A 13018-nucleotide genomic window follows, 5' to 3' on the forward strand; every position below is an offset into this window, starting at 1 on the left:
GTTTGGTCTTGTCTTTTTTCTTTTAACGGTGCTGAGCAAAAAGTGTGCTGATCTAGAGAACCCTGGCATATGTTGGATGCTTGCAACGAGCTTTGGAGAGCAGCCGATCTTGATAAATGGAAAGGCTGTCTGCCCTTCAGAGTGACCTGCAGCCACAAGAGACATTCTCTTGCCGTACAGACCCTCCACCCTAGGTGTCGTGCTCTTCCAGGGTCTGATGCTCTGCAGGCTCATCTCGACTAGTAGACTTTACCTGGCATCTGCTTGCAGTGCCAAATTAGCCGACTTTGGCAATGAGAGTTTCTGTAAGGGGCTGGAGCAGTGCTGCAAAAGTTGGCTAGACCTGTGTCTACATCTTTCATCAAGAGTCGCCCCTGAGCTCTGCCTTGCTGGCTGCTTGTGCTGCAGGAAACCTCTGGTGGGTGCTGGGTCTCTGGTCACGTTAGTTCAGGGGTAGGGCAGCTGTGCGAGTTTCTCTTCCAAGGCTAAAGAGAGGGTGTGGGATGGGGTGGGCTCTTCGGACCAGAGTGACTTGTGGTTCTCCGCTGAGGTATCTGTGAGAGGTGCACTGCTTTTTCTCGCATTGATGGGAGAGCTGGCTAGAAAGGGAGGGAAAGCTGCTGCCACGCTTCAGTATATACATTAATACTATGTTCCCCACCTATGGTTCTCTTCTTGCAGCCAGAGTAGCTGAGCGCCATCAGCAGTTGAAACAAGGAGCAAGGTAAAAACTATTTGGGTATCCTTGTGGCAGAGGCCTTACAAAACATCCGCGGTGCACACAGCTGAAGCACAGTGTGAAAATTTCATGGCAAATGTCGAAAGCGAGGCTGCAGCTTCTCATCAGGGAGCTCTTGAAGTCATGGGGGGAGGGAAGAGGGTTGTCCTATTCAAAGTGCCTCTTGAACCTTAATGCAGCGGTGCTGCGAAAGCTCTGAAAAAAGTTTGTAAGCTGTGACCAAGGCTATTTGACAGGGAATGGTGCAAGACCTTCCTGAGACTTGAACTTGACAGCTGCTATCCGAGAACCTCACGGGTAATTGTCCAGCATGAAACCAGCAGTAATTGTGTATGCCGGGTTTCTGATCCAGCAGGTACTGGAGTTCTTCCATCTGTTGGATTCTTTAGCTAGAGCTGGCCTCATAGGCAGTAGCTGCACTTGAGCAGCAAGCAGGGTTGCATAAAACTTGAGACATTTTCTCTACTGGTCAGTGAAGAAAAGGGAATGAACACTGGAAATAAAGTAATTATGAAGGACAGTGACTTTTGCAGGCTTTTAAAAATTTCTGTGAGGTATTGGTTTCAGGTGGCTTTGCTGCCACCTGCTCTCAGTCAAAAATTCCATAGACCAAAGCATAGGTGAGCCCTTGAAATCTGCCCAAATGAAAGTCTAATGATAAATTAAGTACTTTTAGTCTGGTTTAGAAGTGTAAACTGACGTCTCCACCATCTTAGGAGCTCACATGTCTCAGCTGGGCAGTGGCAGGAAAAAAGCCAGTGCTGCTGGAGGGCTGGGATGTACCAGCATCATTGGGAAGGCTGTGGCTTGCCCCAGATGTGGCATCGTGCAGAGGACAGCACAGCAGGTAGTGCTAGAAGTGGAGGCTGAAAGTGGGACTCGATGATGCACAGCAAGGAAGGGTGCTGCTGGCCTGGGAGCCTCTGTCCTTCCTGCTGTAGCCTGCTCCTGGGACAGGCCTGGGACTGTGCAGGACCCTGGTGTGCCAGCCCTGCCTGGCGCTGCTGCCAGAAAATGAGGAGCAGTGCCTGCAGCAGGACTGGGCTGCTTGTGGGCTGGTAGCAGCCGGGGGGGGGGGGGGGGGGAGGGCACTGCTTCCCTGCAAGTGACAGGGGGAAGGTGCTGTTGGGGATTGCGTGCTGTGCTGTGCTGCTGTGCCTCTTTAGTAGTACCTGGTGGGGTTGTGTCCCTGTGGCCAGCAACCCCCCCCTTCCTGCCTGCCCTCTGCAAGGTGCATGGTCACTGCAAGGCCTGGCTGCCCACGGGGCCGACGGGCTGCGCTGTGCCAGGCTGCAGACACGGGCCAGACTGTACTGGATCTGGCTGTAACAGTTAATGTTCTCTACAGCAGCCCATACTGTGTTTTGGATTTGTGACTAAAACACTGTTGGTAACACACCAGTGCTTTGGCCACTGCTAAGCAGCACTTGCACAGTGCTGAGGTTTTCTTTTGTCTCTTTTTTTTTTTCCCCCTCCCATCAGCAAGTAGGCTGGGGGTGCAGGAGAATTTGGGAGGGGATGCAGCTGGGCCAGCTGACAACAGGGATATTCTATACTGTATGATGTCGTGCTCATCAGTAAAAGCTGTAAGAAGGGGGGGGAAGGGGTTTGCAGTTACGGTTTGTGTGTCTTCCCAAGGAACTGTTACGCGTGCCGAGGCCCTGCTTTCCAGGAAGCGGCCTGCCGATGGGAGGTAGCGACCAAGTTCCTTACTTTGTTTGTGCATGCAGCTTTGCTTCACCTATTAAACTGGCTTTATTTTGATCCACAAATTTTCAGCTTTTGCTCTACCAAGTATCTCCCCTCTCCCGCTGTGGGGTAGGGGGAGCTGAGCTGCTGGCCAGAGTGACCCTACCACGCAGGCACACGAGCGAGGTGGGTGTCTCAAGGCAGGGCCTGTGGCCGATGCTGCTTCAGGCTCCTTGGACGCCACAGCACAGGGTTTTGACACGTGCCTCCCCTCCTTTTCCCCCACCTCCTCGGCTGAGCTCGCAGAGGTGGCGACAGGCAAACGAACGCGGTCAGACCTTGCTGCTGGGCCACACGTGGCATCGGTAAAGCCAGACGCAGCTGTGAACCCCAGCCGGCCCAATGCTTGCCCTTTGGCAGACGACCTCTGGGCGCAGGGGAGGAGCGGGGGGCTGCAGGCAGCGCCGGGTCAGAGCCTACAGAGTCCCGCGCGGCACTGCCTGTATAAAGCGCAGCCGGGGCACGAGCCACCCACCTCCCAGGGCCAAACTCCCCCGCCCTGGGCAGCGCCGGTCCTGCCCGGACGCGCGTTCGCGGCGCCGCAGGCGGGACAGGACCAGCTAGACCTGCCCCCTCCCCCCCACCCCCCCCACCACCCCCACCACCCCCACCACCGAGGCCCGCTGGAGGGACCCGAAGGGGCGGGGCAAGCGGTCACGTGAGAAGCGAGGGCGGGGGGAGAGGGCTGGGCCCGTCCCCAACATGGCGGCCTACCTGCAGTGGCGCCGCTTCGTCTTCTTTGACAGAGAGACGGTGAAGGAGCCGCCGGGGCCGGATGGGGCCGGCGGGAAGCCCTTCGCGCTGCCGCCGGGCATCGCGGTCTGCGACTCGGGCCGGGGAAGCCTCGTCTTCGGGGATATCCTGCGCGGCGGCGGGAGGCGGCGTCGGGTGCCGGGCGCTTTGGCCTCCGTGGGGCTCGGTGGGGCCGGGAGCCGCGGCCGGTCGGGCCGGGCCGGGCCGGGGCGGGTCGAGTCGGGTCGGGTCTGCGCCGCAGGCGAGTCGCGCGGGCACGGCTCCCGCGTGGGCTTGGGGCCTCTCCAGCCGTGGGAGTGCGGCGGCTTCCTGCACTCTCTTGCCCTTTGCCTGTTAAAAAAACCCCGGGCGCTGGGTGTTTTGGTGCTTTTGGGTTGCTCTGCAGATGTGTGTTTACTGTAGCCTTACCAGAAGTCAGCAAGAAGCAAGCGTTAAGGTTTTTGATTCCGGTGCGATTCGAGGTGTGGGTTTGGTGGTTTTTTTTCCCCAGCCCCTTTGTGTGCCTTAACCGTGATCTACATATGGAAGGTCAGATTTGGTTTTTGCCTCGCTCCCTTCAACTCAGTAGCTTCCAAGCTTACAAGCTAAGGGTAACGCATCTGTACCAGATGAAGCAGCACAGTATCTTGGTTTCTGTTGGTGAGGACGAAGAGGGTATTAACCCCTTGGTAAGTCAAACAACAAGAGACGAAAATGCACTTGTATTGGGGGGTCTTTCTTAAGACTGCGGCGATTACCTTGGTTGGCCTTTCTTACCTTAAGTAGCTTGCTCAGTCTGGGCACTGTTATATTTGATGCTGGGTCTTGGCCGCCTAACACCTCACGTTTTGCTTATGCCAGATCGTCGTCGTTTGTAGGTTAAAGTCTGGAACCTGGAGAAACGAGATGGTGGCAATCCTCTTTGCACACGAATTTTTCCAGCGATACCGGGTAACAAGCCCACAGTCGTATCCTGCCTAACTGTCCACGAGAATCTTAATTTCATGGCTATTGGTGAGTAAAACTAAACTGTAATAGCTTAAGAAAAATGTTACGATCCTGACTCGGACATAAGGAAAATGAATAGATAGCACAAAAACCGGCACAGAACCTCCTGACAGTTTTTCTTCTCACGCAGTTTTCATGTTCTTCTCGCAGGGAGATAGTCTATTTTGTGCTGTCGGAGAGCTTGAGAAGATAAATACATAAATCTAGCCTGAGTCTGTGTATATTACAGTAATAACTTTGATACTTAAAAGGGAAGCACATATTTTTAGTTGATGTCATCTTTCCCCGCCAGTCAGTAAGATTATGCATTTATCGAACTTTGTGTGAAATTTAGCTTTTGTTGTAGTACAGGGGAGAAACATGGGTTTTCTGATACCTAATGTTACAGAGATATTTTTTCAAGTACTGTATAGAAACCTTTTTTAAAAGACAAAAGCCAATTTCCCTTTTTGGATTTAACCATTCCTTTGTAATATTTCTTGCTTAACTTCTGACAAAGTGAGAGCAGTAAGGTTACAAGGAGCTGTGAGGTTACAAGCGCTTTCAGTGAGTTGGCCCCTGCACTGAAATCCAAACGCTTTCTGTGTGCGTCTTGTGGCTTTCCACCCTGGCACAACTTGCAGGACTGGGGCTGCCGGCAAGCTGTGAAAACAGCATGTTTTACTCGCTCTTCGGAAATCTTCCTCTAGTCTTTGTAACGGTGTGTAGTATGTTTCGAACAAGCAAGTGAATTAAAATGATAGTTACAATTGGTGGATGAGAAAGCTATTTGTAAAACAAAGTACAGACAGACTCAAACAAAAAAAGCCCTGTGAGTGAAGTTTGTGTGTGGAAAGCAAGTTGAACCTTGCTGAACCACAACACCCTGTGTGCAGTTGGGTGACAGCTGCGAACCATAACAGGAGTAATTGGGGGTTGTTTGGCACCTACTTCTTGACACGAGAACCTGCAGCAATCCTTTTACGTAATACCTTGCTGGCAAACAAGGTGTTGTCACTGACTGGAGCTGCCCTAACTTACGCTGGATAGTATTTCAGGTGTATCGTATAAGTAACAGTTTAGTGTGTCCCCTTCACCAGGTTTTGCAGATGGGAGTGTTGTACTTACAAAAGGAGACATTACTCGAGACCGGCATAGTAAGACCCAGATCCTACATGAAGGCAGTTACCCGGTTACTGGCCTGGCTTTCCGACAGTCTGGCAAAACTACACACCTATTTGTGGTGACCACGGAGAACATCCAGGTGGGAAGTTAATTGGAAAAAATGAGACTCTAACTTGCAAATTGCATTGGCGTCAGAGTCTAGTTCAGAGCGATCCCCAAAACCTTGCGTTTCCTCTCTAGTCTTATATGCTTTCAGTGAAAGACTATCCTCACCTGGAGCTGGACACTCATGGATGTGGATTGCGCTGTTCATCTCTCAGCGACCCCTCCCAGGATCTCCAGTTCATTGTGGCGGGAAATGACTGTGTGTACCTTTATCAGCCAGATGAACGTGGCCCCTGCTTTGCCTTCGAGGGACAAAAGCTGATTGTTCACTGGTATCGGGGGTACCTCATCATTGTCTCCAAGGACCGAAAGACTTCTCCAAAGTAGGGCTCCTTGGAACAGACGAGTTCTTTTTGCTCTTGCAGCTTCCTGCTTTCCCCCTCTTTCCTTCTTCCCTGTGAAGCTTTGCTCTTGGGGCCGACTGCAACTTTCTCAGAGGTTGTTAAGATTCACCTGGACCCATATATCGATTAACTTGCATTGTGAGAGTAGTGCAGTTAAGCATGCTGAATGAGTGGGATTTTTTCCCAGTCCTATGAATTTCTCAGTCTAACGCATAGATGGAATTTGTGTATAAATACCTGGTGTTTTGCCTCTAGGTCTGCTTAGTTTAATCACCCAAATGGACCCACATTTGTCTCGCTCTCTGGACATCCCTAGTTTGCATAGGTATCAAGAATTCAAGTTATGGTCTCCTTGTTTTCCGAAACTTTCTTCTGCTTTCCAGGTCAGAGTTTGCTGGGAATGAGGCACAGAATTCGGACAAACAAGTCCTGAATATCTATGACTTGTGCAACAAGTTCATTGCATACAGCTCGATCTTCGATGATATAGTGGATGTCTTAGCAGAGTGGGGTTCTCTGTATGTACTGACCAGGGATGGGAAGATTCACGTACTACAGGAGAAGGACACGCAAACCAAACTCGAGGCATGTAAATCTGTTTTGTTATTAGTCTCTGCCTTATGTCTGCAAGATTGTACTGGCTCTGCAGATTGAAAAGTTGAACCATTCAGGTAAGTGAGTTACATAACAAGTGACCCAACAGCTTTTCAGCATAACCAGTGTTATAGGGCATTTGGTATTTAAAAGCCCGGGCATGTGTGTGTCTATGGCACCCAAAAGAAGAAACGAGTTGTCTTCCAGGTGGGTTTGAACTTGTTTTGTGGGGTGCTATTTCCCTCATACTGCTCTTGCCGTGTATTTAACAGATGCTATTCAGAAAGAACTTATTTGAAATGGCCATTAACCTGGCCAAGAGCCACCACTTGGACAGCGATGGTTTGTCGGAGATTTTCCGGCAGTATGGTGATCATCTGTATAACAAGGGGAACCATGATGGAGCCATCCAGCAGTATATCCGGTAAGCGGGGGTCTTACGGAGCCATGACGGTGTAGTCCAGATAGGAGCTACGGAGGCCTTGGTTTCTGTTTCAGCCCAGGAATAAAACCAAACCAAAACAATAAAGCATGGCTTGAGGTGAAATCTCTACCAGTAGAGAGAAACATGTCAGTGAGATTAAAAGTCTCTGAAAAAGTTGGTTGAAAATTGCTCTGTAGACCTTAAGTTCTCCTCTTTTGATCATATTTTAACATGAATAATGAAGGCACATTGGGATGGAGTGGGGCCTGATGACATCATTATAAACAAGGGATCCCTCTAGGTGAGATGGGTGGTGTGATTTGACCGTGTATGGCAGTCTTCTTGGAAAATGCTCAAACAGCTTAATGTCAATTTTAAAATGTCTTGGGTTTCTTAAAACTTGGAGCAGCCTGTTTTGGGGCTTCATGTTCGGTCTTTTTAAAATGCCACAAAGTGTTACGTTCCTGTAGAACTGAAACTTCTGAGTCCGGACATCTAGCGAGAGTTGGCATGTATTTTATTGTCAACTTGCATTAAGTGTCAGGATAACTGTAGCTAAACTGCTCCGTGTGGGCACGAGTGTTTGAAGCTGACTTCGAGTTATGCAACTGAAATGAAGGAAAATGCAGCTTTTGTTCCCCTTTTTTGGGCTTCCCAGTTAGCTGTGGTCAGAGCGTAGTCCATCTTCTCACTGCCTCCTTTAAAGGAGGATTAACTCCTTGTGTGCTGTCAAGTGTCATCCCGATGGCAGCCTTTGTAGAGGGTTGTTTGTTTCACTGTGTGTGCAGATGAATGGGTGGTCTTATACCATACCTAGCTGTTACTTCTGATGCGTAGCTGAGCGGTCCCAAGTGGGTTAGTGCCTGCTGAAGTTAAGGCTTCTCCGTGCTCTGTTAACTTCTCCGTTTATTTTGACTTCCTGAGTATATGGTCTCTTGTAACATGACGCTTCCCCTCCCAGAACTATAGGGAAGTTGGAACCGTCTTACGTTATTCGGAAATTCCTGGACGCTCAGCGTATCCACAACCTCACTGCTTATCTGCAGACGCTCCACCTGCAGTCCCTGGCCAATGCAGACCATACTACTCTTCTGCTGAACTGCTATACCAAACTCAAAGACAGCTCCAAACTGGAGGAGTTCATTAAGGTATTGGGGGAAGGTGAAATCATGCAAAGTAGTTATGTCACCATCATAATTAAGAAGGGGTAGCGGTGACATTGTAAATTGGCTCCTGTGGGGCATTTGAGAGAGAGAGCATGGATTTGTCCCTCTGTACCCCTGTCTTTGCTCCTTTATTTCCAAGCTCTTGGTTATGTTCTCAGTTTGCCTGGCTTGCTGTCTGAGTGTGGAGTGTGCTGGCTTTTGCCAGTGTGATTGGCAAGCTAATGAGAGGCAGTTAGACCACTTCCTTTCTGCACGTGTGATCTTTCCCGTGTGTGAGAGGTACTAAGTTGTCCCTGCTCCTGCTTTCCTCCTCTTATATAAACGATTGCTGCTTGTGGACTGTGGGAATGTTGCTGAGGGACTATCTTTCTGCTTTGTTCTTGGAGACAAGTGAGAGCGAGGTCCACTTTGATGTGGAAACGGCAATCAAGGTGCTTCGTCAAGCGGGTTACTACTCCCATGCTGTATACCTGGCAGAGAAGCACGCACATCATGAATGGTACCTCAAAATCCAGCTAGAGGACATCAAGGTGAGGAGACGTTATTGCTCCCATGTTCTTACTGGGAAGAATACCACTTCTCTAGCCTCCTCTTCGGCAAGAATACCATTTCACTGACCTCTCCCTGCAGCTAGCGTGCTGACAGGCCTGCTGAGGCAGCAGTAACAACACCTGCTGCTGCTGCTTGTGTGTTGGCTTTCCACTTTTGGCTTCTGCGGTAGACTAGGGGTGGAAATCAGAGGGTCTTGTTCTGTTTCAGATGTGGCTTTTTACAGTGCCCTTTAAAAGGAAGGAGGGTCATTAGTGAGAGATTGATCTAAATCGTGCTCTCTTTCCCCTGGGCCACAGCTGGTCTTCCTCTCTTGGGGAAGAAAACAAGCAGGAATAGTGAACCAGGTGATAATTCAGAGCAAACAGTGTTTGTGGCATACTCGCAGCAGGTCTTCAGTGCTTTCTGTCCTAACCTCGAAGCGGAGAGCGGAGGCCATTCTCATGTGATTATTTTGCTGGCTGCCTCCACAGAACTACCAAGAGGCTTTGTGCTACATTGGAAAACTGCCTTTTGATCAGGCAGAGAGTAACATGAAGCGGTACGGTAAAATCCTGATGCACCATGTCCCTAACGAAACCACAGAATTGCTGAAGATCCTTTGCACTGATTACCGGCCGTCGGGAGACAACGAAGGCCCTGGGATGCTGGAAGGAAAAAAGGTACGGTTTGCATTGACTGAGAGTTGTCGCTCTTGAGTGGTGTCTTTGAATCCCATTTGCGTTCCTGCCAACCTGTAACCTTTCCAGGTGGGCACTGATAACATGAGGCAACTCAACTTTGCAGCAAGCGAGTGCTCCTGCGTGCCTTGTGGTGGAGGCCTGATGTTTTAGGTATAATGAGAAGCCCCGTCCTGGTGTACTGGTAGTCCCAGAGACAAGAGACTGCTTAAAGCTATTGCTCGGAACTAATTCCTGCCATGATCGGCATCCCATACTGTGCTGTATCCGTCATGTCATAGACTCTGGGAATGACCACTTGGTGCAGCAAGGAAGAAGCGCCAGTCTGGCTGAGACTGATCTGCGTGCTCGACTTTTTCTGGCTGTCTTACAGGCTAATTCAGAGGAGTTCATTCCGGTCTTTGCGAACAACTCCCGAGAACTGAAGGCTTTTCTGGAGCACATGACTGAGGTGCAGGCTGACTCTCCGCAGGGTGTCTATGACACTTTACTGGAACTTCGGCTCCAGAACTGGGCACATGAACAAGATGAGCAGGTTTGAGCTCCTCCAGCTTTGTGTTTTGAGAGGGACGTTTGGTGTCTTTGAATCCGATTTGCATTCTTGCCAGCCCTTAACCTGTCCAGATGGGCCTTGGTAACATGAGGCAATACATATGCTGTGCTGGACAAATGGCACATAAATGGGAAAGCGGCCCGCTAGCTGGGAGAATACGCCTTTCAGTGAGGCTGAGCTTGTTTTGTATGAATCTCATTTAAGAACAGATTCTAGACAATACAACCTCTGTGGGCAGATGCTTCTCCCACAAGAGTAGCTCTATTTGCTTGCCTAGATCTCTGAGGATGCTGGCTGTTTGGGCGGAAGAAATCACGTCCTGTTTGTTTAAAAGGGATAGAGGGCAAACAGCAAAACTGTCCTCTTTGAAAGAGCTGCAAGCTGTTGTCAGGTCTTAGTGCAAAATGTTCTCTGCGCATGTGTTGCTCTCCCCGACCTCTTGCCCTTCTCTGTAGATCAAGGAGAAGCTGCACAATGAAGCCCTCACCCTCCTGAAGAGTGGAAGGTTCAAAACAGTCTTTGATAAGGCCTTGGTCTTATGTCAGATGCACAATTTCAAGGATGGTGTCCTCTACCTATATGAGCAGGGCAAACTGTGAGTGTTGCTCTTGTCTGTAGGGTCCTGTCCCCCCCCGCCCCCACTGCAGGGATTTCTGAGCCATAAATGTCCCTGCCTTACAATGGTAACGACCTCTTTAGTATCTCAAGATGGGAACTGTAGATTGTTGCTCAGCTGAAAATACGTTGATAGAGCAGGGCAGTTCTGTAGAGAGTGAATGACAAATCTGCCTTGGCTTCTATGTGAATGTCTCAGGATTGCACGGTTGGGTGAAAAACGGAGGTCCCTGTAACAACTCAAAAGGAAAGATGGATTGTTGCAGCTGATGAGTCTCTTTCTCCCGTAGTTTCCAGCAGATCATGCACTACCACATGCAGAACGAGCAGTACAAGAAGGTGATCGAGGTGTGCGAGTTGTATGGAGACCAAGAGGCTTGTCTCTGGGAACAGGCTCTCGGCTACTTTGCACGGAAGGAGGAGGACTGCAAAGAGTATATTGCTGCGGTGCTGAAACACATTGAGAGCAAGAACCTTATGCCTCCGCTCCTTGGTAATAACGACATGGGGCACCCCCAAAAAAACCCAACCACCAAACTAGTTTATAGCACTCTCTGTAGATTAGAAATTTGAGAGAAGTATCAACGAAGTTTGAGCCCACCGTTGGAAGTAATAACGTGCTCTATAGGGAAAAGTGATGCTGGTCACAGGCCCCTAATTAGGAAGAAAGATGTGTGGTATCAGTCGTAGAGATGTCTGTACGTGACTTCTGTTCTGTCAGTGTGGGGAGGTGAAGGGCTTGCTGAAACTCCTGCTATGCCTGGGTGGAGAAGTTGAAATGGAATCCAATCCACTAGATCCTTGCTTTGCCCTTTTTGGTCTGAGCTATCCAAACATGCTCCCAGTCACCCATTTCTGAAAGAGGTCAAGCTGAAATCGAGTTTTTAAATGAGCTCTCTGATTCAGTAAGAATGCTGACTGCCTTTGTCTGTAAGTGGCCTTTTACAGGAAACCGGTCTGTCCAGGTAGGACGGACTAGTGTAGCTGCAGTTTTTTTGCTTGTGTTTAAACTAACATCTCGGTTGCTCTCAGTTGTGCAGACGCTGGCTCATAACTCCACAGCCACACTGTCTGTGATTAAGGATTATCTTGTCAACAAGCTGCAGAAGCAGAGCCGCCAGATAGAGCAGGATGAGCAGAGAATTCAAAAATACCGAGAAGAAACTACAAGGATCCGCCAGGAGATCGAAGAGCTAAAAGCAAGGTGCGGGACTGTGTGCTGTCTTGTCTTATAGGGGATAGAACCGTTGTTCTCTTTTATTAAGGAAAAACATACTTTGTCTTTCTCGCCCTTCTGCCTCCTCTCACTCTCTCAGTCCCAAGATCTTTCAGAAGACCAAGTGTAGCATTTGCACCAGTGCCCTGGAGCTGCCTTCAGTCCACTTCCTGTGCGGCCATTCCTTCCACCAGCATTGCTTTGAAAGCTACTCTGAGAGCGATTCAGAATGTCCTACTTGCATGCCAGAAAATCGCAAAGTGATGGACATGATCCGAGCCCAGGAGCAGAAGAGAGATCTGCATGACCAGTTTCAGCATCAGGTAGGGTAACGTGGCTCGTCGTACCAGGTTTAAATAAGTAGGGTTTAGATTCATTTGCAGATACCCAGAGGCTGGTAGAGAAGGGTAAGGGTGAAAGTATTTTGTAAAGGAGGTTATGCTGACTGCGAATAATGAGGCATTAAGCCCTTGGGTTGACTGCATTAGGTATGGGGCATAATGAGTCCTTGATGCTCTCCAAAGGTGAAAGAGAAAGTATTCTCACCAGACCATGAAACGGATCAAGACGTACTGGTCTGTGTGACAGCTGGTCCACAGGTTGCATAGAATAAATTGAGGAGAAAGGGGGGGAAAAAAAAAAAAAAGTAGCCTGAGTCGGAACGGGGACAGGATGGTGCAGGCGGGGTACGCCAAAAGTGTTGCGTCTGCATCGTGCTGCTCCCCAAGGATGACGTGGCGAAGTTGAGAGCGGGGCATCAGCTGGAACATGTTAACGTAGGTGGAAGCTTGAGTAGCTGAGGCAGTCGCTTTTCCTCCTTAAGATAATTGTTCATTACCTTTTGAGCGCGTGGCTCAAAACGTAGGATTGGAACAAGAGGCGGAAGGGCCAGCGGCAGAAAACCTTAGCCGTGGAAGCTGCTGGGGCAGCACTCGCCTCGAACTAGCACAACAGCCAAGGAGCGAGGCTTGGGCTGCTGTATCTCGAAGAACGAGGCTGCGGGGCAGGGGCTGAAAGGCAGGGGGGGGCCGGGGGCTCGGGAGGCTCTTCCTGATGCTGCTGCTTCGTCCCCGGCAGCTCAAGTGTTCCAACGACGGCTTCTCCGTTGTCGCCGACTACTTCGGCCGAGGCGTCTTCAATAAGCTCACCCTCATCACGGACCTGCCCTCGGGAAAGGCGGCTACGACGATCGAGGCGGGCCTGCAGCGGGAGCTGCTCATCCACGCCAAGCGCAGTACCTGACGCCGGCCCGCGTCTCCGCGCGCCCTCTCGGGTTGTACGGGCATCCCCGCGTGCGCCCGGGCTCCTTCACCCTCGTCTGTCCCTCCGCTCCCCCCCCCCCCCCCCCCCCAATAAACCGGACGAGCAGCCGGGCGGTGC

General features: G+C 50.3%; 1 protein-coding gene across 1 annotated transcript; it reads left to right on the top strand.

The window, feature by feature from the left end:
- Window positions 1-3168: 3168 nt before the first annotated feature.
- On the top strand, window positions 3169-12975 carry VPS11 (VPS11 core subunit of CORVET and HOPS complexes). Its single transcript, XM_049801124.1, has 16 exons — window positions 3169-3344; window positions 3761-3909; window positions 4099-4234; window positions 5308-5471; window positions 5573-5820; window positions 6225-6426; window positions 6708-6859; window positions 7821-8007; window positions 8412-8555; window positions 9048-9236; window positions 9628-9789; window positions 10263-10402; window positions 10713-10915; window positions 11455-11626; window positions 11739-11961; window positions 12716-12975. The coding sequence occupies exons 1-16, from the start codon at window positions 3191-3193 to the stop codon at window positions 12878-12880; spliced, it is 2790 nt and encodes a 929-aa protein (XP_049657081.1). The 5' UTR covers window positions 3169-3190; the 3' UTR covers window positions 12881-12975.
- The last annotated feature ends 43 nt before the right edge of the window (window positions 12976-13018 follow it).

Source organism: Accipiter gentilis, chromosome 5, assembly GCF_929443795.1.
Source record: "Accipiter gentilis chromosome 5, bAccGen1.1, whole genome shotgun sequence".
NCBI lineage: Eukaryota > Metazoa > Chordata > Aves > Accipitriformes > Accipitridae > Astur > Astur gentilis.